Source organism: Delphinus delphis, chromosome 12 (genome assembly GCF_949987515.2).
Source record: "Delphinus delphis chromosome 12, mDelDel1.2, whole genome shotgun sequence".
NCBI classification, from domain to species: Eukaryota; Metazoa; Chordata; class Mammalia; order Artiodactyla; family Delphinidae; genus Delphinus; species Delphinus delphis.
Genome location: NC_082694.2, coordinates 31,656,563 through 31,684,531, shown reverse-complemented (window position 1 = coordinate 31,684,531; position 27,969 = coordinate 31,656,563). Strand labels below are relative to the sequence as shown.

Genomic DNA, 27,969 nt, shown 5'->3' with positions numbered 1-27,969 from the left:
GATGTTATAAATAACTCATATGAGGTAAAGCAAACATGCAATATTTATATATCATTCTCTGAAGAAAGGGTATATTTTATTAATCCTCAAGTTCCTTAGCAGATTAATAATAAAAGCTTAGTATATATATCAACAAGTCCAACTGCTGGGCACAAAGAAAACTCAAATTAATTTAAGGTGAGTTTGCTTCTTTTTCATCTGATTCATCATCCATAACCTAAAACAAAAGAACAAAGAGAATTTAAGAATTAAGGATTAGAAATTGCTATTTTCCTGATTTTAATATTACTTGCTTACCTGAAATACTCTAATCTATAACAATGCGTGTCAATCCAATAAGAATAAATCTACCAACAGCCCCCAAAGCACAAGGTTTGCATCATAACCTGATATTCTAAAAACATAAAAGCAAATTGAATATTAGCAAATTAATTAAAACATTGGTCTCTTTTCCTTGTCCCAAAGGAGGCTTCCAATAGCAGAGTCTCAGCTGGACAGAGAAGACTATAATGATAACTGGTATTTCCTAGCTGTATGACTAATATATATAACTGACATTCCTGCTTTTTTTTCCAAAAGCACCTTATTTCCTTAAATATATTCTAGGGAGCTATACCAAATTGTTACTGTAAAAATATATATTAGAAAAACGAATCACTAAAAAAGGTAAAGAAACAAAATATACTAGCAACTAATTATTTTGGTCTTACTGACATAAACGTTCATTTTAAACCTTAGAAGAATGTGAAGATTTTCATTTCAAGTAAGTTAAGAAAGATACTAATGAATACTTGAAGAAAAAAAAGAACAGATTAGTATCTTTTCATGAGTTAATATATTACTCAGATACTAAAAACCAACTCCTTTGGAAAGGAAAAGAGTTATATAAACCTAAGACTATTTTTTCTCTTCACCGTATCTACTATAATTATATGCCAATTCAGGTTTATAATCCAACTGCCAATTCATCACCCACCCTGGACAAGTGAATAAAAACCTTCCTTTGTCAATCGACCAAAGTGTTAACTACTGTAATTTTAAAAAAAGGCATGTAAAGGGGCTTCCCTGGTGATGCAGTGGTTAAAAATCCGCCTGCCAATGCAGGGGACATGGGTTCGAGCCCTGGTCCGGGAAGATCCCACATGCCGTGGAGCAACTAAGCCCGTGCACCACAACTATTGAGCCTGCACTCCAGAGCCCATGCTCTGCAGCAAGAGAAGCCACCGCAATGAGAAGCCCACACACCACAACAAAGAGAAGCCCCGCTCACCGCAACTAGAGAAAGCCTGTGCACAGCAACGAAGACCCAATGCAGCCAAAAATAAATAAGTAAAATAAATAAATTTATTTACAAAAAGGCATATAGAGGATAATGGAACAAAAATTAATTTTAAAAAATCCAGATGAATCTGGCTCTGATCTGAAACAATCAATGGAAAAACAATTCCCTCATAGTTTCTTCCGGGTTGAGTAAAAAATGGATATTTACTTCCAAGGAATTGATATTTTTATATCTAATCTCAGCAGCACCCAATCCAAAAAATTTTGTCAATCAACTTCTATTTTAGGCAAAAATATTATTTGGAATGTTTCTAAATATTTAATACAAACTATGTAAACAACATTTACAATACACAAGGCTAAGTGTTGAAGAACACAAAGACCTAGATACGATTACAAACCTCTCAAGGAAATTAACCCTGAACAGAAAACTGAAACAGAAACACAGAAGCTTTGCACAGAAGTACAGCTTAATTCCAAGTGAAGGACTGATAAGAATTTCAGAGAGGAGACGGCATGTATTGTACCAAAAGGACAGGTCTAAATACTACCCAGAGATGAGTGAGTCTCACAGGAGCTGAGAGGAGATGATGCCCTCTCCTTAAAGGCACAGAATTACCTGAAGAGTTTTTTCAAATTTCTAATTTCCACACGCTCTTTCCTTACTTGATAATCTCTCTCCATAAGGCCATGCCTCTTGTTTGAGAATTACTGCAGTGAACATCACTATCACTGCTGAGAAAGTACTGTACTATATTCCTGAGATACCTTGGGGCAGAAAAAATGTTGACATCAGGCTATAGATAAAGCTCTATTACTCTACTCAGTAGTCTGTTTTACTGTACAACAAAGTATGATTTCTTGATGAGCTTCCTGCCTGCACATTTAAGAACAAGAAGTGTTTAAATACGAAGTAGTGGAGCTCTTCCACTAAAGACTTCTAAACCTCATCTATAAAATTTCATCATGTTTTGAATCCCCTTTTCATAACTTTTCTAGAGCAGCAGTATGCCCTCTGAGTCTCAGTTTCCCATGTACAAAATGGAAATGAGTTACTTAATATTAATACACTGTGTCATTAGAAGATAAATGAGGTAACACTTGTAAAAATGCTGGGCACATAGTAGGTAATTCATAATACTAAAGTTAATTCTTAAATAAGGAGCCTGCAAGTCTGATAAAATGGTAACACAACGATATAACCCTGGAAGAAAATGTCAGGTCATGAATTTCTTTTCTTTCCAAAAAATTCATTTTAATATTAAATCTAAACTGTCACACAATATTGGCATACCTGTTCTACACCTTCTACTTCTGGAATATAAAACTGCAGCATGTTCTGAATTCCATTTTTCAGAGTAATGATTGAACTGGGGCAGCTGGTACAAGAACCTTGGAGTTTCAGCTGTACAATGCCATCTTCAAAGCCTTTATAGATTACATCTCCTCCATCTTCCTGCACAGTTGGCCTGCAGCCATAGAATATTTTTGATATATTTAAAATAATAGAAGTTTTTGTCAAAAAAATTTAATAAAACTCAGAGCTTAGATTTTCTATTAATAAATGCACAGTTAGAGCTACTTTTATAATCAAGAACAGTAACTGTAGCTAGTCTCATTTGTAATTTTTTTAACTTTCAGATAAAATGCCAAAATTCATTCATACAAATACTTTATCTGCTTATTACATTTTAATCTTGCTTATTAATAATCTTTCTTAAGCATTTAAGATTTCAAATTTCCTAAAAATTATACTGATTACCTAAGATATACTCATTCACTTCTTTTAAGTGAACAGAGTGAGACTGACATGTGCTGGCTTTTTTTTTTCTAGTTAAACTTTTCATTGAAATATAAATACAGTAAAATGCATAAATCATGTATGATCAGTTCAGTGAATTTTCACAAAGTGAACATACATTTGTTCTAGACCAAGAAACAGACACTACAACCCCAAAAGTCACCCTGTTCTTCCTTCTAATCACTCCTCCCAACCAATGGTAACCATTATCCTCCCTGCTATCACCCCTGATTAATTCTGCCTATTTTTTAACTTTATAATTTATAAATATAAATTCCGTTTAGAAAACACAAAGTATTAACTCTTTTTTAATCTGGCTTCTTTTGCTCTTTGTGAGATTCATCCACATTGTGGCATATAGTAATAGTTCATTCAATCTCACTGCTGCACAGTATTCCATTAAGTGAATATGCCAGAATTTATCCATTCTATTGTTGATGGACATTTGGGTTAACAGCAGTTTTTTGCTTTTACAAGTCATGCAGCTGTGGAGATTCTTGCAAATGTCCTTTGGTATACATATATATTACAGCTGGGAATGTACCTGAGAGTAGAACTGCTCATCAAGAATATGCATATGTCCAGATTTAGTAGATACTGCCAAATAGTTTCCCAAAGTTATATAAACTTATATTCCCACCAGCAGTACATGAGAATTTCTGTTGCCCCACACATCCTTACCACCAATTGGTGCTGTCAATCTTAATAATTTTAACCATTCCAGTGGATCTGCAGTGGTATTTCACTGTAGTTTTAATTTGAATATTCATAATGACTAATGAGGATGAGCACTTTTTCATGTTTAGTGGTCATTTGCTTATTGTCTTTTGTGAATTATTACTCCAGTGTTTTTGTGAAGAGACTGCTCCAGTCTCTATTTGTTTGTCTTTTTCTTAACAACTTGTAAGAGATTTTAAATATAGTCTGCCATATATATAAATATCTTCTAATCTGTGCTTTGCTTCTTCACTGTAAATGATGCCTTTTGATGAAGAAGTCACAATTTTATTATAGTCCAATTTATGTCTTTCCCTTAGTTTGTCTTGTCTTGTCAAATAAAATTTGCCTACCCAAAGGTCATGCAGATATTCTGTTTTGAATTTCCTTTGTGATTTCTTTGTTGACCATGGGTCTTTTTGAAGACCATTGTTTAGTTTTCAAATACATAGAGATTCTGTAGATACCTTTTTGGAAATTGACATCTAGCTTAATCTCACTGTAGAAAACAATATTCTCAATGATTTCAATCCTTAAAATTTGTTCAGCGTTAAGATTCAGAATACAGCCTCTTTTAGTAAATCTTCCATGTACACTTGAAGAAAATAAATATTTTGTTCTTGTTGGGTGCAATGTCCTATGTGTGTCAATTTAGTCAACTTTGTTAATCATGTGTATAACTCATATTTTATGAGAGTCATTTTATATGTTTGCTCTATTTGTTATTGAGAGAGATGTGTTGGTCTCCCATTATAATTGTGGATTATCTAATTCTCCTTTTAGTTCTCTCAAATAGTCTTCATTTATTTTGAAACTGTTATTAGATGCATACAAGTTTAAAATTGGTATATATTCCTCATAGAAATTACCCTTTTATTATTATGAAAGATTTCTCTTTATTGCTAGTAATGTCTTTAGCTATAAAGTATATTTTGTCTGATATCTGTATAACTAAATCAACTTTCTCTTATTCATTTTTTGCATGCTATATATTTCTCTGTCTTTTTACTTTCAACCTTTCTGTGTCCTTATATTTAAGGTGTATACCTCTTACAAGCAGCATGTAGGTTTTTTTTAATAGCCGATCTGACAATCTTATTTTGTTAATCAACCCACGTACATTAAAATATAACTACTAATATGTTTGGGTTTATAGCACCATCTTATTATTTATCATTTTGCATTACTTTGGATTAAACAAGTATTGTTTTTTTATATTTATTTATTTATTTATTTGGTTGCGCTGGGTTTTAGTTGTGGCAGGTAGGCTCCTTAGTTGCAGCTCGCAGGCTCCTTAGTTGTGGCAGGCGGGCTCCTTAGATGTGGCTCACCAGCTCCTTATTTGCAGCTTGCTGGCTCCTTAGTTGTGGCACGTGAACTTTTAGTTGCGGCACGCATGTGGGATCTAGTTCCCTGACCAGGGATCAAACCCAGGCCTCCTGATTTGGAAGTGTGGAGTCTTAACCACTGTGCCACCAGGGAAGTCCTCGTATTGTTTTTAATTATTCCATTTTCCCCCTCTATTGGCTTGGTTATACACAGTCTTTTACTGTTGATTTAGTGTTTATTACACAAGATGCCTATTTGATTTCTTAAACTCTAATATAAATTAGTACTTTTATCAATTCCCAGATAATGCCAAGAATGAAGAATACTTACTCTTTTTTTTTATTACTTTTTTAAAAGATTTTTTGATGTAGACCATTTTTAAAGTCTTTATTGAATTTGTTACATTATTGCTTCTGTTTTATGTTTTGGTTTTTTTGGCCCTGAGGCATGTGGGATCTTAGCTTACTGATCAGGGATTGAACCCACACCCCCTGAATTGGAAGGCGAAGTCTTAACCACTGGACCGCCAGGGAAGTCCCAAAGAACACTTACTCTTATACTTATCACCACCTTTTATATCTTTGTCATGCATTTTTTTTTTTAGTAGGTTAACCCTTCTTTTAAAAAATTTATTTCGGCTGCGCCAGGTCTTAGTTGTGGCACACAGGATCTTCCTTGTGGCATGCGGACTCCTTAGTTGCAGCATGCATGTGGGATCTAGTTCCCTGACCAGGGATCGAACCTCAGGCCCCCTGCATTGGGAGCTTGGAGTCCTACCCACTGGACCACCAGGGAAGTCCCCTTTGTCATGCATTTTAATTCCAGATATATTAAAAACCCTATAGGACATTGTGAGACCCTTTTTGCCATATATTCTACGTCTCTCATACTTTTTTGCTGTATTTTCCATTTTCTTTTCTGTGCTTCAGCTGGATATTTTCTATTGACTTATATTCCAGTACACTAATCTTCTCTCCAACAGTATCCAATGTGATGTTCAACTAACCTAATGAGTTCTTAAGTTTAGTTATTATATATTTTAGTTCCAGAATTACTTTTTCTTTTTTTATAGATTCCAGTTTTCTGATGAAATTCTTCATCTCACTTTCTATTTTCTCAAACATTTTATTCACAGTTATTTTAAAGATCATGTCTGATTAACTCTCACATCTAGGTTATCTATGGATTTGTTTTATTTTCTCTTGGTCCAGTTTCCAAATTCCATGCCTAGTAATTTTTGGACAATGAATGATGAACAATGTACAAGAAAAACTGAAGTGACTCAGGATTATATTACATCAGAAAGGATTCACCCTATCTTTTGGCAGTAGCTCAACCTGCTGTGGAATTAGGTTCACTCAATACTGGACTACAGTTTTATAAGGCTTGGTCTACCTCTGGTTTGTCCACTTTCAAGGGGATAGTCCTCTAGAGAGTCCGACTAAAAGTCTGGGTGTTCCTTGAGGCCCCACACTCCTTGACAGATCCTAAACTCCAATTTTTGTCACCACCCCCAGCACCATAAAACTGCCAAAACTCTGCTCAGCTTTTCAACTGCTTTTTGTTTGACTTCTTAGTCTCTTCCCCTCCATAGCTAAGAACATGTAAGTGCCATGTGGGGAGAACTTCTGAGTATTAAGGCTTATTTTTTTCTTTTCTCTGGGATCTTGCCCTTTAAAGTCAAAGCTTCATTGGAAACCCAGAATTTTAATTTTTGTCTTCCCATCTCTACAAATTTGCTGAAAGCAACATAGTTTCTCTGATTCTTAGCGACTGCCCTTTGCCCAGCTTCTCATATTCTAACCTCACATCAAGAATCAGCGAATGCCCCGAGGGAAGTTTCAATGTGCTTCCCTTCTCTACAGGACCTTATTTGCTTTGGCAGCTATCTAATACTGTCCAACAACAACAACAATATTTTTTTTTGTATTTTATCTAGCTTTTTTGGGAATTGTCAGCAGGACCACTGGTCTGCTACAAGCAAAAGTGGAACCCTATGGTTCTCTACTCATTTAAATTTATTCTTTTGGGGTAGCAGCCTGAAAAGAGGTGCTCCTCTCCTCACAATTCTCCCAAACACTGTTAAGCCATTTTTTTCTTACTAAGAAATTTGGTATTATAACAATATCAAACCCAAATGGTGACCATGAAAGATAAATTATTATGTTTAGACAGAGTGTTATAAATTGTGAGTGAATATAGAGAATGTACAGGCTTTAAATTCAATTGTCATGGTTACCTATTTTGGTTTACATTAACTTATACTTATTTTGTTAACTCTACTACAACCTCAGAGACAAACCAAAAGTATACTGCTACAATGAAAACTGGCTCTGTAGTATTGATATATCTGATCTCAGGTAGAAAGATGAGCACATACCGTATTCTAGTATCTAACAATTCCTTAATCATTGCCACAACTTCATCATCATCTTCAGATCCTAGAAACAATTACGAATAAAACATATCAACAGTAGAAATTTTATATCCATGCAAGTACAAACATTAAAACAGAGTGATTTTAACTTAGGGGAAATGTAAAGGTCATTCATTTGATTATCTGAAGAAAAATTAAGGAGCACTGATCAACATTTGGTGATAAATGTGAATACTGAATAATCTGATCTACTAATTATGTTAGGATTTGAATTTTTTGGCCAATATATTCGTAAACTTTCATCCTTCTCAAGAATTGAAAAGTAGCAGAGAAAAGATATTGTCTGAATTTTGATGAAAACTTTGAGACAAAACAGCACACCTGCTTTGTAAGTTAAGTTATATTTTCAATTTCTCAATTTAGTGGTTTTCAAAATGACAATCATACTAAATACAGATGTAAGCCTTATGGAAACTCTAAAATGTTTTACAAATCTGAGCAAAAACTTGGTTTTTTCATTTTGTTTCATTTTTGTTTTTCTTTTACTTTGTAAGCTCATATACCAATCTTCATGTATGCCTATTTTTATGGGTTTTATATTTTTTTGAAAAATTTCTTTACCATTGGGAAAATTAAAATGCAGCTAATTCAAATTACACTGTGACAAACACTAGAGTTCTGGCAACAATATAAGTATCAACATATTAATATTAAATTATATCAACTTTGAATTTTTTAATAAAAGAAATAAAATATAATAAAGTTAAAATTCTCTTACATCAGCAAACCTACATTCCATTCCACACCATCACTTCCACAGGCAACCACTATCATGACTTTAGTGTATATCCTTCGAGTACTTGTTAACATTTACAAGTCTATATTTATACACACTATACACACTGTTCTATACCTTGTTTTATTTCTATTTAATATATCTAAAAGGTTTTTCCGTATCAGCATATAAAGATATGCCTCAATTTAAAAATTAGGTGCATAGGGCTTTCCTGGTGGCGCAGTGGTTGAGAGTTCGCCTGCCGATGCAGGGGACACAGGTTCGTGCCCCAGTCCGGGAAGATCCCACATGCCGCGGAGCGACTAGGCCCGTGAGCCATGGCCGCTGAGCCTGCGCGTCTGGAGCCTGTGCTCCGCAACAGGAGAGGCCACAACAGTGAGAGGCCCGCGTACCGCAAAAAAAAAAAAAAAAAAAAAATAGGTGCATAGTAATTTTTGTATGGCTTTGTCTTCATTTGGCTAGTTTTTATATTATTTCAGTTGTTTCTAGTTTGCTATTTCTAACAATCCTGCAGTATACATGCTTACGTAAAGTATATATCAGTGTATTTTTGCATATATATATCTAAGAGATAAATTCCTAGTTCTGCTGGACTTCCTTAGTGGCACAAAGAATCTGCCTGTCGATGCAGGGGACATGGGTTCGAGCCCTGGTCTGGTAAGATCCCACATGCCATGGAGCAACTAAACCTGTGGGCCACAACTACTGAGCCTGTGCTCTACAGCCTGCAAGCCACAACTACTAAGCCTGCATGCCACAACTACTGAAGCCCGCACACCTAGAGCCCATGCTCCACAACAAGAGAAGCCACCGCAGTGAGAAGCCCACACACCACAACGAAGAGTAGCCCCCGCTCACCACAACAAAGACCTAACGCAGCCAAAAATAAAATGTAAATAAATAAATAAATTTATAAAAAAAAAAAGAAAGTACTCTTTACATAAAAATAATTCCTAGTGCTGGGTCAATAGGCTTGTGTATTTTTAAGTTTTGGCAGATGTCAAATGGCTCTCAAAACGTTATATCAATTTTACATACATGTCCATCAAGAACACATATAATTTAAAACTTGTATTATTATTTAAAATTTGCATAAATGGTATATATGTAAGAACATATAAATAAACTCTTCAGTTTTCCTTTATCACTTAATATTTTTTATATCTTTCCACATTGATATCTCCTAATCAAGTTCACTCCTTTTAACTGCTAACATATTTTAAAAATATTTCAATGAACATGCTTCCACATGTTGCCTTGTGTATATTTATCACTCATTTAGAATATATATTATCTAGAAGTGAAACTGATTCATTTAAAGGTGATTATACAAATGTTTGTGTGTGTGTAGATATATGTATACATACACACACACACACACACACACACACAAAACAGTATCTGTACGATATTGGAGAAAGGAAAAATTTCATCAACAACAAATATAATAATCACAGCTAGTATTTGAGATCCATGTGACGTTACTCTTCCAAGTGCTTTACATACAATAACTTATTAAAACAATGTACACAAAACAGAAACCACAAAGGATAAGATGAAAATATGCGACTCCATTAAAAAGAAAAACTTCTGTGCTTGCTTCAGCAGCACAAATACTAAAACTGAAATGATACAGGGAAGATTAGCATGGTCCCTTTGCAAAGATGATACACAAATTTGTGAAACGTTCCATATTTTAAAATAAGAAAAAATTTCTTTCTTGTTTTCTTACATGGGACTTTTGTTTTTTTTAGTTTTGGCTGTGTTGGGTCTTCGTTGCTGTGCGCAGGCTTTCTCTAGTTGCGGTGAGTGGGGGGCTACTCTTCGTTGCAGTGCACAGGCTTCTCATTGTTGTGGCTTCTCTTGCTGTGGAGCACAGGCTCTAGGCACATGGGCTTCAGTAGTTGTTGCATGCAGGCTCTAGAGTGGAGGCTCAGTACTTGTGGCGTACAGGCTTAGTTGCTCCATGGCATGTGGGATCTTCCCAGGCCAGGGATCAAACCCATGTCCCCTGCCTTGGCAGGCGGATTCTTAACCACTGCGTCACCAGGTAAGCCCAAGAAAAAATTTCTGAATGACAAAAGACAACTTAAATATAGTGAAAATATAAGGCATGGTTAGGGAGAAGTTATTTGCTATGAATATGCTTAATTTATATATAGTATATTCAGGATTTATACTCAGAATATTTTTTAAAAACTTGCTAGGGCTTCCCTGGTGGCGCAGTGCTTAAGAATCCGCCTGCCAATGAGGGGGACGCAGGTTCAAGCCCTGGTCCGGGAAGATCCCACATGCCGCGGAGCAGCTAAGCCCGTGCGCCACAACTACTGAGCCTGTGCTCTAGAGCCTGTGAGACACAACTACTGAGCCCGCGTGCCACAGCTGCTGAAGGCCACGCCCCTAGAGCCCATGCTCTGTAACGAGAAGCCACCGCAGTAAGAAGCCCGCGCACCGCAACAAAGAATGGCTCCTGCTCACCGCAACTAGAGAAAGCCTGCGCACAGCAATGAAGACCGAACGCAGCCAAATATAAATAAATAAATTTATAAAAAAAAAACAACTTGCTAAAGCCAATACAAAAAAGACACATAATTCAATTTTTTAAAAAATCAGCAAAGTTTATGAACAGGAAATTTACTGAAAAGGAAAATATTGGCCAGTCATATGAATATTGGCCATATGTTTGTATATATGAAAACCTTCAGGCTCAATATTAATCAAGGAAATGCAATTAAAACAAGACACCATTTTACCCCTAACATATTGGTTAAAAAAAAAAAGTAAACACAAAGTGATGATGAAGATATAATAAAGTTGAAATTCTTATACACTGCTAATTTGCATGTAAATTAGAACAATTTACGATACAGCAATTCTGCTTTTAGGAATATACTCTAAAAGTACCCTAAAGCAGGTTTCCACAAATGCACAGAGAGACTTGTACAAGAACACCCAATGCAGCAATGTTTGTAACAGAAATTAGCACAAATAATTTACTTGGATATAAGTAAAGGAAAAAATTAATTAACTGTAATTTAGTCATATAATGGAATACTATCCAGCACTTAAAATAAATAAATGGGTGTATTTCAAAATATGTGAAAAAAGGAAAGTTGCATATAACACAAGTTATTTAAAGTTTAAGAACAAAAACCAATACTATAAATTCCTTGCAGAGACTTACATGTGTAGTAAAAGTTTAAAAACAAACTAAATTTACATACATTTCTGTAATAGAAAGGGAAAAGGGATGGGAGTTCTGGGTCTTTGGCTATGTCTTTAATATTTTATTTAGAAATGAGTCTAAAGCAATTAAGGTAGAGAGTTAACCTCTGTTAAATCTGAGAAGAGGGCAAATTGGTGAGAATTATAATATTATTTTCTATATGCCTGAAAATTTTTATAATTGAAAATTTTAGTTTTGTATAATATATTCAATTTATACACAAGTTTTATAAAATGATGGATGAAACTACTACACATGAAATTTTGTCCCCTCTGAGATTGGTTCCAGGGCTAAATATAGTATAATGATAAAAATCTGTAGTCCCATGACTTCTGAAATCAAGACAAATGTAAAGAAAATAGAACAGTTTAAAAAAAAAAGATAAATACTAATTACCCAACACATTACCTGCTTCTCCTGAAGGTGTTTCCTCAGTAACTAAAGGTAAGCCAGATGCAAAGAAATCCATAATTGTAGCATAGATATCTGGTTTCAGTAAATTCCAGTCTAACTCTTCATTTTCCTGTAAATATTTGAAGGAAAACGTTACATTTTCAACCAAGGGCAAAGACAAATACAAAACAATACCTTTAAGAATCTTTCCCTATATATATTCTATAACACTCATTTCTGGAAAATATATGTCAGTTAATGTTCCTAAAGGAGCTGGCTTATAATGACTTTCAGAAGATACAATCTTAGAACATCCCCCAATTCATTCATTCATCAAATAAGTGTGCTGTATGTACATGCCCTATAGAGGGGATACCAAAATGACTAAAAGATATTTTTTCATGAGGTGAAGAGAGTTAAAATACTGAATGGATTCTGTGTTTAAAGAGGGTAATAAAGAGACTTCCCATTCTTTTAATAAAATAGGATATAACTGCTTGATGAACTATACAGGATATTTCACGACTATTCAAAAAAATTCAACTTACGTATATTACTTAATAGTATTGAAGAAACCCAATGACATAACTGTTGAACCATAAGTATAACGTGTCTTATCTACGGCTATTGTACTAGAGGACTTGTGGACCGTCAACTAGACTGGTATCCGTAAGAAAGAATCCATAACTATTTCACTTCTAATTCTGGCCAAGTAGTTGATTCCATTAAAAAAAAAGAGACAGATAGTACCCAAATAGTACTAACATCTAAAATGAGAAAGGCAGAATGTTTTGTTTTAATTTTTTAAAGGAGAGCTCTTTAGGCGAAAAACTATTAGAGGCAGTCTAGATTCTCAGGAGGCTGTTAGCTAGGGTCTATGCTTAAATACTATTAAAAAGTGTGTCTTCGTATACAAACGGGTCTATTTTTGTCACGGATTAAGAACCAATTTAGAGACAGTACACAGAAGGTAAAACAGGCACTACTACGAATACAAAAACAAAATTAGTGAGACGTCTTAGTGATTGGTAACGAGTACTAGTTCTAGGTAACATTTTAATAAATTATTTGGAAGATGGATCAGAAGGCTACCTTAGAGCTTCAGTAAGTAGTGGGCTCTACTGAATAGGGAAATATTGGTATTAAAAGAAAATAAATATTATGAAGTTATCTGAATGAGAACAAGGCAGCATATAAGCTGCAAATATACATTTAGGGAAAAAAAAACCCGATGCATAAAGAAGCCTGTGAATTATCAATTACAAGTTAGAAAGGGAAACAGGCAATCACTGAAGCTATCAGGTAAATGGGATAGTCCATGATGAGGAAGGTAATTGGAAGAAAGCACATCAATCTACCAGTCTATCTATTAAATATCAATGTGTGCCCTAACTTGGAATATTATTTATTGGTTATATCATTTCATTAAGAAAAAATAATGGAGCTGGAGAAATTTCAAAAAGGGTAACTAAATTACAAAGGGAAAGGGAAATAAAAGATGACTTACCAAAATCTAATCAAGAAAAAAAAAACCTTTTGTAAGCTATAATCACGTTTTCATCCCCCCCCCAAAATTTATATAACATAGGCTATATGTAAAAGAAATAAAAACTTCTTAAAATACATAATTTCCTATTTGTAAAATGAAGACAAGAAAAACTAGTTATAAGAATTAAATTTTTAAAAAGTAAAAATAAAGGGCTTCCCTGGTGGCGCGGTGGTTGACAGTCCACCTGCTGATGCAGGGGACACGGGTTTGTGCCCCGGTCCGGGAAGATCCCACATGCCGCGGAGCGGCTGGGCCCGTGAGCCATGGCCGCTGAGCCTGCGCATCCGGAGCCTGTGCTCCGCAAGGGGAGAGGCCACAACAGTGAGAGGCCCGCATACAGCAAAAAAAAAAAAAAAAAAAAAAGTAAAAATAAAACCCACGGTAAATTAACTATACTTCAATTTAAAAATGGTTTAAAAAGAAGAATTAAATTAGATAATGTATGTAAAGCACTAGTGCCACATCAAACATGTTGGCAATGCTAGTCCTTTTTTCTCCTTCAAAAACATCAAAGAAAGAAAATTGGGGGGCTTCCCTGGTGGCGCAGTGGTTGAGAATCTGCCTGCCAATGCAGGAGACACGGGTTCAGCCCTGGTCTGGGAAGGTCCCACATGCCGTGGAGCAACTAGGCCCGTGAGCCACAGCTACTGAGCCTGCGCGTCTGGAGCCCGTGCTCTGCAACTAGAGAGGCCGCGACAGTGAGTGGCCCCCGCTCGCCGCAACTAGAGAAAGCCCTCGCACAGAAACGAAGACCCAACACAGCCAAAAATAAAAATAAAATAAAACAAAAAAAGAATAAAAATTGAAGAATAACAAAAATAGGTCAAATGTCTATGAACAAGTAAAAACTAGAGATTGGTGAGCACACATTTGCTCACCACAATCCTACATTTGGGGGAAACCACTTGAAACCTGAAAATTCAATTTAGGAAATTTTACATCATTGTTTCCTTCTACAAAAATTTCTTTGAATGCATACTATGTGCTAAGCATTGTTGTAGGTGAGCTAACAAGATGGACTATGTTTATCTTCATGGAGTTTACGTTCTAGTGCCGGAAAGAGAGGTAATAAAAATAAACAATATCATTAAGAGATAGGTGTAATGAAGAAAATAAGGTAATAAGTGCCTGGGGGGAGTTACCACTTGCAGTAATATGGTCAAGAAAGGGTTTTCTGAGAATTTAGAAAAAATAACACGTTAAACAACCAGGAAGAACATTTTATAATCCGGATATTTGTGTGAACAACCATAGCCACTGGGATCGCCAGCATGGAAGAAAATCCTAATTCTCCTCCTCATATAAACAGCTGCAAGAGAGTACTAGACTAGATGTAACATGTTGATAACTCAGTATGTCCCCTTTCGTGGTGCAGCAAGAACTCAAGAGTAATCCTTTCAAACTGCTTAAGAGGAGCTAACTGAATACTTTTGATTTTGATGCAAAATTGGGCAAGTGACTAAGTTCAGTGCACACATATCAATTACAAATTTAAAAGAATAAGTATAGTTCAAATTTATATGGTTCATTTCTCATTAATCTAGTAGACTTAAAAATGAAACAGTCTTTTCTAGCAAATATGAATGTTAGATGTTGGATGGGTAGCATATTGAGCTCGATTTTTTGACATTAAGAGGTTATCCAAGTGTTGCAGGAGTACACAATCCACTGCTCTTGTCTGTGAAGCTCTGAAGTGTTACTGCAGGATGGTAGGCTGGCAGAATGTGCCAGATGCCATTTTATAAACGCTCACTTTGAAAGGAGACGTAATCATTCTGTAGGCCAAATATATATATATATTTGATCATTTATTTGCTTCTCTTTTTACTCTATCAATGTAAATTTAAGAATTAGTAAAAATTATACTTGGAAGCCTAAATTTTAGTCCTGCCAAGGTTGAGTCTTGGTCCTGCTGGAGGCCACCTATACAGTCTTGGACACTGCATTTAACTCTCTGAAGCTCAAGTTTTTCTCTTTTGAAAAATGAGGGATCTGGACTACAGTTAATTTCAACTTGAAAATTCTATTAAATAATTAACTTGAGAAATGTGAGAAGTAAAATTAATTTGAGATTTTTAATAACAGTATGTGTAGAACACATCAAGAATGGATATTCTGGAGAGGGGCACTGGACTCAGAAAAAACTAAAAGTATGTCACATCTTATTTTACATAATCCTATGCTTACCTTTGTGACAGTGATGAAATCGGGTCCAAAGAAGACACTTTTTACTCCTTCAATCCTAAATAACTGCCTGTGAAAAAATTTTAAAAAAGAGATAATAAAATGTTTTATTATGGAAAAGTCTACAACAGAAGTCCCCAACCTTTTTGGCACCAGGGACCAGTTTCGTGGAAGTCAATTTTTCCACGGACGGGGGGAAGGGGGTGGGAGATGGTTCCAGCAGTAATGCGAGTGATGGTGGGGAAGGTTCAGTTGGTAATGTGAGTGATGGGAAGCGATGGGGAACGGCAAATGAAGCTTCCCTCGGTTGCCCACAGCTCACCTCCTGCTGTGCGGCCTGGTTCCTAACAGGCTGCGGACCCGGGGTTGGGAACCCCTGGTCTACAATATACATAAAAGTAGAGAGAAACGTAAAAGAACCTCCACACAGTCATCACCAGTTTTAACAATTAGCATATCATGGCCAATCTTGTTTCATCCTCTTACCCTACAATCCAGCGATCCCACTCCTAGTTATTTACCCAAGAGAAATGAAAATGGATGCTCCATAAAGACTTGCACGTGAATCACTTCTTTTTTGCGGTACGCGGGCCTCTCACTGTTGTGGCCTCTCCCGTTGCGGAGCACAGGCTCCGGATGCGCAGGCTCAGCGGCCATGGCTCACGGGCCCAGCCGCTCCGCGGCATGTGGGATCTTCCCGGGCCGGGGCATGAACCCGTGTCCCCTGCATCGGCAGGCGGACTCTCAACCACTGCACCACCAGGGAAGCCCTGAATCTCTTTTTTTAAATTTATTTATTTACTTTTGCCGCTTCGGGTCTTCGGTGCTGCACGCAGGTCCTCTAGAGTTGCAGTGAGCGGGGGCCACTCTTCACCACGGAGCTCAGGTTTCTCATTGCAGTGGCCTCTCCTGCCACGGAGCACGGGCTCTAGGCACGCAGGTTTCAGCACTTGTGGCATGTGGGCTCAGTAGTTGTGGCTCACAAGCGCTAGAGCGCAGGCTCAGTAGTTGTGGCACACAGCTTAGTTGCACCGCGGCATGTGGGATCTTCCCAGACCCGAACCCGTGCCTCCTGCACTGGCAGGCGGATTCCTGACCACTGCACCACGAGGGAAGCCCTGCACATGAATCTTTATAGCAGCTTTATTTACAATACCAAAACCAAAAAAATCTGGAAATGTCCATCTACTGAGGAATGACTGAACAAACTGGGAATACCCATACAATGTAGTATTACTTGGCAATAAAGAGAAATGAACTATAGATCCACACAAGGACAAGAATGACTCTCAAAATCATTATACTAAATGAAAGAAGCCAAACACAAAAGACTATCTGGTTCCATTCATATGAAACTCTAGAAAAGGCAAAACTGTAGTGGTGTAAAGAATATCAATAGCTGCCAGAGTGACAGATGTGTTAACTAACCTTTCTATGTAATCATTTCACAATGTATATGTATATCAAATCATCATGTTGTATACCTTAAACTTAAACAATGCTTTATGTCAATTACATCTCACAGAAGCTGGAAAAAACGTTTTTTAATAAAAATTTAAAAATTAAAAGTCATTGCCATAAAAAGAAAGTTAGCAGGGTGTGGAGGTGAAGCAAGAAGAGACTGAAAGCAAAGGGAAATGAGGGATCTTTTACAGTGATAAAAATGCTTTATATTTTTATTTTCTTGGTGGTTACACAATTATATATACTTATCAAAACTCACTTAAAATTGGTGAATTTTATTGCACGTAAATTATACTTCAGTAAAGCTAATTTTTTAGAATCCTGTGAGAGAATGAGGGGCAGATTATAATTTGAAAAAGTCCTTCAAGGAATTTTGAATTACAGCTTCCTTCCCCAGTCACTGACATATGTACCACACCTAGCAGACTCTCTAAAGCAGTTTCTTTTTTCCCAACCTTAGCAACAAAAGCTGACATACTCCAAAGAAGGTTACAGTTTCCTTTTCTTTGTCTACCAGTGCCAAGAATGCTATCAAAATTACGGCTTTGAAATTATTTAGGAATTTGTCTGAAACTACGTCATCTAAGTCCTTTACACAACCACTTCGTGTGAAATTTGCAAGTGGCCACAAGATTTTTGGCTGCAGCTTATGATCCACAAACCAAAGCACAGACCTTTAAGTAGGACCCTTGATTAGCACTATCAGCAAAGCTTTTTTTTTTTCCCAAATGAAAGGACTGTGCAAAGGAATACACCTGATCTATGGTCCATATCATGGAGACTGCTTTAGGAAAGAGTTCACAGGTTCTGTCCCTAAAAGAAAGAAAAAGCGGAAACAGGAGTTTCAAACATTAGTAGACATGCTTTGTTATTTAGGTTACTCTCCTTGGGACAATTTCAACTTGTCAATGTCCAAAATAAAATATGAAAACACTATCCCAAATGTAGTCTAACTTTGTTCAGAGTACAAAGACTATTACCTCTCTTAGGCTGGACACTAGGACTCTGTTAAAGTTCGACTGACTTTTTTAAGCATTGCATCATATCCAACATGACTAACTGAAAGGTCAGGTTCTTCTATCCCATAATTGTGCTATTCATTTAAAAAATTTAAACACACGGCTTAATATTTATTTCTGTTGGACTTTTATCTTATTTGCTTTAAGCCTAATAAAACTTTCAAAAATGTCTCTGAATTTTGCTATCCAACAGATAAGCAAATCCTCTCATCTGAAAAACTGATAATTATATCTTTATTAATGTTGCTGATTTTAAAAAAGTCCTGAATAAACATGCCAACTACAGGGATTCAGAGCCCTTTTACATGTCCCCGAAGACAGGTTTACCCTCTGCTTACATTTCTTTGTCTTGTCTACAAGGACAGGAAGAAACATGTCAAATGCCTCCCTGAAGTAAGATACATTACTCTTTATTCATTCATTCAACTAGTATTTGAATACTTGCTGAGTAGCAGACACTGTACTAAGCACTAGGGATACAACAACAAGCAGAACAGACTGGTTTCCATCCTCATGAAGCTTACGTTCTACCTTACAGTAAAAACATCCTCTGCTAAACAACAAAAACAAGGCTGACTGAAGATAATAAATTCTGTAAACCAGAGAAATGGGGATTTTTGCCAACTGAACATCTGACAGAAATAATCTCCAACTAATCTGTAACTGAATCAGTTTGGGCTTTTTTATTTTTACATTTTTTAAAATACAAAATATGTGAGCTTGTACATGATGTAAACATTTCAAACTATACATAGAGAGTGAAAATGCCTCTTGACCACCCTCCCCAAATCCACTGTTATCAGTTTTGTGTACATTCTTCCAGACCTCTTTATCAGTGCATTTTTGTTGCTTTGTGTTTTTTGTTTTCATACACATAATAATCATAATGTATTCATTGTTCTGCAACTTGCTTTCTTCAATAACAAATATGTCTTAGAGGTCATTCAGTAAATATGAGTCCGTCTCATCCTTTTTATTGTTTTATTGTCTGTCCATGCAGACTATGGACGAACAAAGTTTATCTAACTCTTCCTACCGATGAATATTTAGGTTGTTTCTAACTTATTACCATTACCAACAAGGCTACAATGAACATACTTGCACACTCCTTATGTATATATGTGGCTGTTCTCTAAGGTAGTGCTTTTCAAAACCACCAGTGAGTCGTAAAATCAATTATATACTGACCAGGATTTTATCTAATAAAATAAAACAGAACAGAACAGAATAATATAAAAAGCACAAGAAAGGAAATGTAAGACTGCTTTAGGGACTTCCCTGGTGGCACAGCGGTTAAGAATCCGCCTGCCAATGCAGGAACACAGGTTTGATCCCTGGTCCGGGAAGATCCCACATGCTGTGGAGCAACTAAGCCAGTGTGCTACAACTACTGAGCCTGCGTTCTAGAGTCCGCAAGCCACAACTACTGAGCCCGCGTGCCACAACTACTGAAGCCTGCGCGCCTAGAGCCCGTGCTCTGCAATAAGAGAAGCCACCACAATAAGAAGCCTGTGCACCGCAACAAAGAGTAACCCCACTCGCCGTAACTAGCGAAAGCCCGCGTGCAGCAACGAAGACCCAATGCAGACAAAAACAAATAAATAAAAAATAAATTTATAGGGCTTCCCTGGTGGCACAGTGGTTGAGAGTCCGCCTGCCGATGCAGGGGACACGGGTTCGTGCCCCGGAGCGGCTGGGCCCGTGAGCCATGGTCGCTGAGCCTGCGTGTCCGGAGCCTGTGCTCCGCAACAGGAGAGGCCACAACAGTGAGAGGCCCATGTATCGCTAAAAAAGATATATAATAAATAAATAAATAAATTTATTAAAAAAAGAATGTTTTATACCTTATAAAGGCGAAAATTGCCCCATCAAACACTTGTTTCATACCTATATATACATACGTATATGTACATATTTATGTATATGTGTATGTATATGTGTGTCTGTATATAGCGAGTCATAATATAAGATGTTTAATAGCTGATTCACTTCGTTATAAAGCAGAAACTAACACACCATTGTAAAGCAATTATACTCCAATAGAGATGTTAAAAAAAAGTTTATTACTGTGGCTTGTATTAAAAAGTATAAAAAACAAATGCTCTAAGATATATTCCAAGAAGTGGTATGTTTAGGTCGAAGGAAATGTGCATATTTATTAATTAGAAACTTTAAAAACGATTCCTGAGATAAGCATATTCCTGGTTCCCCTAAATGAGACACATTAAATGGCTGTATGTATACAGAAATAGTTATCTAAGTTTTATTTTCCCAATATCCTTGGCAATCAGTATCAGTCTTAGGTTACCAAAAATTTCAGTTGATGTGATTGACCTAACATTTCTTATTATAAATAACTTCTCTAGCTATCAGTTAAGAAGGGGTTTTATAATTTTATTGTTTGTGCTTTATCATTAGACATACATTTAACATGTCTTCAGTGAATTTAAAAGCTGTCACCACTGAATGTAAATTGGTGCAGCCACTGTGGAAAACAGTATGGAGGTTCCTTAAAAAACTAAAAATAGAGCTATCATATGATCCAACAATCCCACTCCTGGGTATATATCCAGAAAAAATGAAAACTCTAATTCCAAAAGATACACACACCCCAGTATTCACAGCAGCACTATTTACAATAGCCAAGTAATGGAAATAACCCAAGTGCCCATCAACAGACAACTGACTTAAGAAGATGTGGTAACATGTACAATGGAATACTACTTAGTCATTAAAAAGAATGAAATAATGCCATTTACAGCAACACGGATGGACCTAGAGAATATTATACTTAATGAAGTAAGTCAAACAGAGAAAGACAAATACTGTATGATATCACTTATATGTGGAAACTAAAAAATAATGCAAATAAATCTATATACAAAACAGAAGCAGACTCAAAGACACAGAAAACAAACTTACGGTTACCAAAGGGGAAAGAGAGGGAGGGACAAATTAGGAGTATGGGATTAACAGATAAGGACTACCTAAAATAGATAAGCAACAAGGATCTACTACATAGCACAGGGAATTATATTCCGTATCTTTTAATAACTATAATAGAATATAATCTGGAAAGAAAAATAACTGAATCACTTTGCCATCCACCTCAAGCTAACACAATATTGTAAATCAACTATACTTCAATAAAAAATAAATAAAAATAAAAACTGTCACCACTCACTAGTTTATTAAAAAATCATGCCACATCTGATAACTATTATCATTTATAGTTCTGAGAGGAATATTTTAGAAACTATTCCATTTTGAAACATCTAGAAATCCAGCTATCCTTGAGAATAAAATGATCATGTTATTATTGTTTTCTAAAAACAGGGTTTTAAAGATTTAGAATGGATATCTGCCTCATTTTTTTTTTTTGCCACATGGCACGTGGGATCTTAGTTCCCCAACCAGGGCTCGAACCCACACCTCCTGCATTGGAAGCGTGGTGTTTTAACCACTGGACCACCAGGTAAGTCCTGCCATATTATCATTTTGATAGATTTTTTAAAAGGAAAAATATAAATTCTTATTTAGTCATGCTGCAGATCTCTTAAGTACATCCCTTTTCAGGAGAAGGGTTTCCTAATATCAACTCTTATTTTTCTTTCTCTCTCACCTGAAAAGAAAATAATCTCTATACTGAAAAGATGCAATGCACATAAAAGTAAAATAGCTAAAAAAGGCTACCTTAACCCCCGAAGTCAGTTATTTATGTTTCTTGGTAAAAGCAAATTAAAAATAGTACTATACCTAGCCAGAGGGGAGCGAAATGCTGTAGCTGATGTGGGAAAATCCATGGTCCTTGTCTCAAGAACTGGTTTTCCTGGAATAAACTTTAAACTGTTGGGATTTGGGGTATCTTGTGTTTGAATAAACATGTATCTCACTAAAAGAGAAAAAAGAAAGAATGTTATTCTAGAAAAAAAATGTTAACAAGTTTATGGACTATGAAGTGCTCATTTTCAGAGAACCAAAAGAAATACAGAAAATTAGAAAAAAAGAATATAAAGCTTTATTGCCCAAGCTTACAGAATAAGAATTGTTAAGCAACAAATTTATCAAAATATTTAGGATAACTTCACTGAATTTTATATTAATACTGATTATTTAGATAGTTTTGTTACTCAACAGATTCTAGCAATATCCTACACGTAAGTAGGAAGGCATATCATAATTCAGGAGTCTTAGATGGATTCTATTTGGTAACTCAATACCAAATTAGCTATAATAATAAATCATCATCACTTTCCAAAGTGCTAACATTTTTTAAAATAAATATATTTATAATAACAACAAATGATATTTATTTTATGCTTACTTATTACAGAGACAGGGCTGAGTGCTTTATATATATTTAAGCCTTTAACAATCCTATGAAGAATGTATTATTGTTCCCATTTTACAAACGAAGAAACTGAGGCTTAGAGATAAGTAACTTGTTAAGTCACTAAGAGTTAAGTAACTTGTCCAAAGGTATAGAATTAGTGACATTATAAATTATCATGTAGGTAGGAATCTATGTGAATTACTTTCTAGAATATTTTAAAACTATCATTAGAGGGCTTCCCTGGTGGCGCAGTGGTTGAGAGTCCACCTGCCGACGCAGGGGACACGGGTTTGTGCCCCGGAGCAGCTGGGCCCATGAGCCATGGCCGCTAAGCCTGCGCATCCGGAGCCTGTGCTCCGCAACGGGAGAGGCCACAACAGTGAGAGGCCCGCGTACCGCAAAAAAATAAATAAATAAAATTTTAAAAGAAAATTATCTTTAGAGATTCTTTTCTTCTCTGTTCCTTCTAGGGCCATGATCAGATTGAGAATAAAAGAATCTTTAATTTCCTACCTTGCTATTATGATAACAGCTCATAGGACAAAAAGATAATACTGAGGTTTTAACAGTTTAAAACTATTAAACAGGCTCTGGTTACTTATTATGAAAATAAACCTTCTGACTTAAAAAAAACAAACAAATAGCACCACTCAATTCTCTTCTTAGAGCAGTATATGGAAATAAGTTAATTTATTGAGTAATTATCATGTGCTGGGCATGGTGCTAAGCACTTTATGTGAATTATATCATTTAATCCTTACATCCTGCCAAGGAGGCACTGTTTTTATCCTAATTTATAAATGAGGAAACTAAAGCTCAAAGTCACTCGGCTAGTTAAGTGACAGAGTCAGGATTCAAGCCTGGCCAATTTTCCAGCACTGACTTGTTTAACCACTGTGCATACTACCACTCCGTAAGTATTAGTGCCAAGCATAAAAGAAAAATATACTTAAGATCAGTCTTTCTATCCTATCATAATCCTCATATCACATATCTTAAGAAAGAGTAAAATATCAAAAAACAACAGTTTTATTTTAAATTAGAAAGAGATTAAATTTGGCAAAACATATGGTTGGTATAAAAATGCTTTTCTTAACTGTTAAAAGAGAAGAGTCTAATTTGACAGCTGAGATTGTTTATGCACCTCGCCATGCAGTTCCAGCTAACTGATATTGAGTCATTTCCTTGGTAAAGTAGAAATTGAAACTAAACTCCCATACGTTTTGCTTAAGTCACTGTCCTGTAAAGATATTAGTTGGTGACTTGGTGACCAGGCAAATCCTAAAAAAGAAAAAAATGAAAAATGATAACCTCAGTGTTGAAGTACTTGATTTAAAATATTTATACTTCCAACCAATAAATTCCTCTGACAATCTGCACTACAAGGGAACAATTTTTCAGATGGAACATTATATAAAGTGCTGCCGCCACTTTCTGTAAATATACAGAAAACAAGGTTCTTTTAACCCTGGCTCTGACCAATCATCTCTGTGGCCTTTCTTAATAATTTACTGGTAACCAAAATCTCTGCACATATTAGACACTCCACCAATATTTGAAGAATTAAATCTGGCTTTATTCTACTCAGTCCATTTGTGTAAAACTATACATGCAGAAAGAAAAATTTTTAGAAACACTTGAAGAACTATAAATGTAAAAAATTATTTAAGTGAGTATAATCTACATATGTCTGAAATAGAAAATATGATAATATATGATATCACTACATAAATTTTAACAATGAACAAAGGTACTTCAAAAAAAGTAATCTGACTAGGTATTAACAAAATCATTCCAGTCATAGCCTAAACTGGGTTAAATTAGGTATTTCAAAAATGACTCTCAGATCCATCATCCAGAAAGATCCTCTGAAAGTGTCATAACGGTTACAACAGGAGAGAAAGGCTCTTGTAAAATAATCTTTCCTATTATGCTTGGTATAATAGGTAACAGATAAAAAGGTAGGCGTAAGCTCCCCCTCAAATATAAATTAATGGTGCTTGAAGTCAATATCAAAGACTAAAATCAGTAGGTTTCCAATTTGAAAAGCCTAGATGACCACATAATTCAGTTCTACAAAATTTAAAAGTCTAATTAAAGTAGATTAAGATGCTGAGTTGCTCAATATTTATGCCTAAATTCTTCTGTGACTCAAGGAGACAGGAACTGGCACTCCTGTTCTTGCCCCAGGATACAGAAGAGGTAAGGTCTCTACCCTGATCCAACTCATGGCATTAGCCAGAGTTAGCCACCTTCCAGAGTAGCATGGCCACAAGGAGGAGTTCAAGGTAGTGATGGAAATGGAGATGGGCCAAGAGCTGAATCCCAATTCTTACAGCTCCATAAGCACATATAGGTAGGCATTCACAGACAGACAGACACACATACACACACCCTCCCCGACAAGGTTCCCTAACCACGTGACAGTGGTCATATTGCAAAAATTTTCAAATCCTATCTTCATACTTAATTCCAATATTAAAGAAAATAAAAGCATGTAACATCAACAAGACTGTCAACAAAACCATATTGATTAATGTTGTCAAAAAAAGAAAAACTACATTCAAAGTACTCTGTCCTAAGGCCTGGGTGAAAGCTAGAAATGTACTGATTTTAGAGGTATTCTTATCAAAATAAGGAGGGCAATAGCTTAAAATACATATGATTCTTTGAAACACAAACCCATTTGTAACTTCTTTCTATATTTTTGTTTCAGAAATCATTTATTGAGCAACTCTTATGTTCCAGAAGATGTGTTACACAAGAAACTGAGATTTCATATAAGTACTGGACACTGTATTCAGGATTCTTGAAATTTAAGGTCAAATGATATGTGTAAGCAAATAATTATAGCAAAGTGTAATTTATGGCAGAAAAAAATGTTATATTCTTTTTATAGGCATCTGAATAGAAAATTTACAAATTCTCATTGTTCATGACCCACAAAATTTCATTCAGGCAGTTTGCTCTAAAAGAGATGAAATTTTACCTGTGTTACATAAGGTTGCAGGGAGTGGGAAAAGTGGTCTCTGGACAAACTGATGCAGAGGCTGTTTCTTAACGGTATATGGATTCATCATATGACAGAATCTACATTTAAAAACAAATAAAAATGACATTTTAAGAGATAATCTCTTAAGCTCAAGTTTCTACTTCTCATATATAAAAGAACCATAATGAAAATAATAACAAAGATGAATTTTCATTTTCCATCCACAACATTATTTCCACTCCCTCACACAAGCAACATCTACAAATAATTTAAAAACAAGAGCTCAAGGGGAGATTTACAGCCTTTATAACTGAGTGTATATAGAATATACAACACCCGGTGTAAAGAAACAGAAATGCATCTACATTAGCGATTTATAACCTGGAGTTCCAGACTCTTAGGTATGCATGAAGGAGGCAAAGAGCTACAAACTGTTTTTCCCATTTTAGATTTAAAAACAACTAAGTGATAGAGTCACATGGTTCAAAATTCAAAGGGAAGAAAAGTAAATACAGTGAAAAGTCTTCCTCCTTTTCTGTCTCTACCACCATGTTTCCATGGAAAGAGACAACCTATGCTATTTGTTTTGAAAGGCATTTCAATACCTCCAAAAGTCTAATCGAAAATATACTATTCTCCACCAAACTGCTAAAGAAGTCAACAGTCTATACGTGCTTTCTGACTGGAAACATATTGATGCTGCTTTGTAATAACTTTGGTTATTTTACTCTGAATATAATCAGAATGAAATAACCAAAGTTACAAAACTTCCGAAGTGTTGACTGGCTTTTTTTTTTTTTTCATGGATTTGGCTAATTAAAAACAAAGGGAGAAGGGAAAACCAAATACTACTAGAAAAGTAAACAAAAGGAGATGTTACTAGTGAAAAATTTTAGAAATCTGACGCAAGTTACATGAAAATGCAGTTTACTTTAAAATACTATTGCCATGCATTCCAATTTTCATTTCACAGGAGTCACTGAGGAATTTTAAGCATATTTATGATCACTTTTTGTTTTTTACGTTCCTCTGATTATTTTCAACCTGCAAACTCATAAAGAGGAGGGACTGTCTTCACTGCTGTCCCCAGCCACTAGCATGATGACCTACCTCAGCTCCTCATTTCTAAAATGAAGTTAATATTCACCGCTAACTCATAAAGACTGGGGCAAACACGGATCCAGATAGTCCTCGTAAAGTGCTTACAACAGTGCTAGGCCATGTAGCATGTGTTCAATAAATGTTAGCTACCGCTATTATTAGTATGCGACAGGTGCCCAACAATGATTCATTAAATGGAATTCAGGTTTGGGGTGAAAGCATTTTTATCTATACCACACTGCCTAAATCTTGGATACCTTGCAATATGGAAGTACACCGAGGACGGAACTACACCTGGAATACGGAAATTTCCTTTCAGCCCACGGAAAAGGCAGAATGGAGATGGGTTTTTGTATATTCTGACGGAGGTGGGTTTACAGTAATAAAATAGTAAAGGTGAGTTACATTATTCCAGGAAGACAGCTACTCAAAAATAAGAGAGGGAGACAGGAGGTGACTAACAAAAAATCCTTCTGCAAACCTAATTATTTTAGGAAACGCATTTCAACTTCAACAGCATCATTAGCACTAAAACCCCTAACAAACACTCAGGAGGTCAACCCTTGTTAGGCCCTCTTCTCCTTTTGTTCCATAAGAGAAACCAGGGTACAACAATCTACTGAACGTCCTCAGTGCCTTTCACCTAACCAGTGTTAACAGATGTCCCTGGGAAGCCAAACGCAAAGACAGGGCAAATGGAAAGAGGAAAGACGAGGGAACGGAGTGGGTTTGGTGGGTGGGGCGCGGAAATCTGGAGTTCCAGCACTTAGATGCTGTGTGACTTCAGATAGGTCACGTTCCCCTTCTAGGTAGGCCTCACTAAGAAAATGAGTGACATTCTGACGTTCTGATTTCGTGTTTAAAAGGCAGAGCGAATGCACGGGGTGGAGGGGCTGGAGGGGCCCCGATTTAAAAACAGCTCCTCTGTGGGGTCCCTACAGCCGGCCTCTGAGAGTCTCCCCACCACAGGGACTCAGGCACCGGGTCTCGGAGCCTGGGACAAGGCCGGCAGGGCCCGCCAGAACCGGGTCGCAGAGCTGCCTCACCGAGAGCTGCCCACCTCAGGGTTTAAACCCCCAACTTCGGCGATGGGGGTGGACCCAAAGGCAAGGTCAGGGGCACTTCTCCCCACCTCGTGTAAGAGAGGGCGGGCGCGGAGGCGACCGCTCTGCTGGCTAAGACCAGCGGTACCGCTATATGCAGCCCCGGGCTCACCACTTACCGCCTCCGCAGCCCAGCGGCAGCCGCCGCAGCTCCCCGGCCCAGGAGGGCCGCCGCCGCCATCTTGGTCCGAGTGCGCAGGTGTGGGATAGGCCGCTCCACTGCCCCACAGCCTTCGCAGCGGCGCTCAAGCCCCGCGCAGGCGCAGGCCGGCCGGGATCTGGCAAGGCACCGTGGATAGCGCAC

The 27,969-nt window shown here is 36.5% G+C and overlaps 1 protein-coding gene and 1 non-coding gene across 7 annotated transcripts; one reads left to right on the top strand and one right to left on the bottom strand.

Moving 5' to 3' along the window:
• Positions 1–13: 13 nt before the first annotated feature.
• On the bottom strand, positions 14–27,939 carry NFU1 (NFU1 iron-sulfur cluster scaffold). Of its 6 annotated transcripts, none has more exons than XM_060026447.1 (8): positions 25,459–25,559; positions 23,614–23,750; positions 21,893–22,028; positions 15,657–15,723; positions 11,936–12,050; positions 7,509–7,569; positions 2,576–2,750; positions 14–217 (listed from the first exon to the last, which is right to left on the bottom strand). In XM_060026447.1, exons 2-8 carry the CDS (start codon positions 23,648–23,650, stop codon positions 173–175), a joined length of 636 nt encoding a protein of 211 aa, XP_059882430.1. In that variant the 5' UTR covers positions 23,651–23,750; positions 25,459–25,559; the 3' UTR covers positions 14–172. The 6 variants fall into 6 exon arrangements, with proteins under 6 accessions (XP_059882430.1, XP_059882431.1, XP_059882428.1 ...); XM_060026445.1 differs by lacking the exon at positions 23,614–23,750 and adding an exon at positions 27,785–27,939 and having other exon boundaries at positions 25–217; XM_060026446.1 differs by lacking the exons at positions 14–217; positions 23,614–23,750 and adding exons at positions 876–2,049; positions 27,785–27,939.
• On the top strand, positions 9,894–10,000 carry LOC132435685 (U6 spliceosomal RNA). Its single transcript, XR_009521628.1, has one exon. It is a non-coding gene; the product is annotated as a U6 spliceosomal RNA (small nuclear RNA).
• Positions 27,940–27,969: the final 30 nt, after the last annotated feature.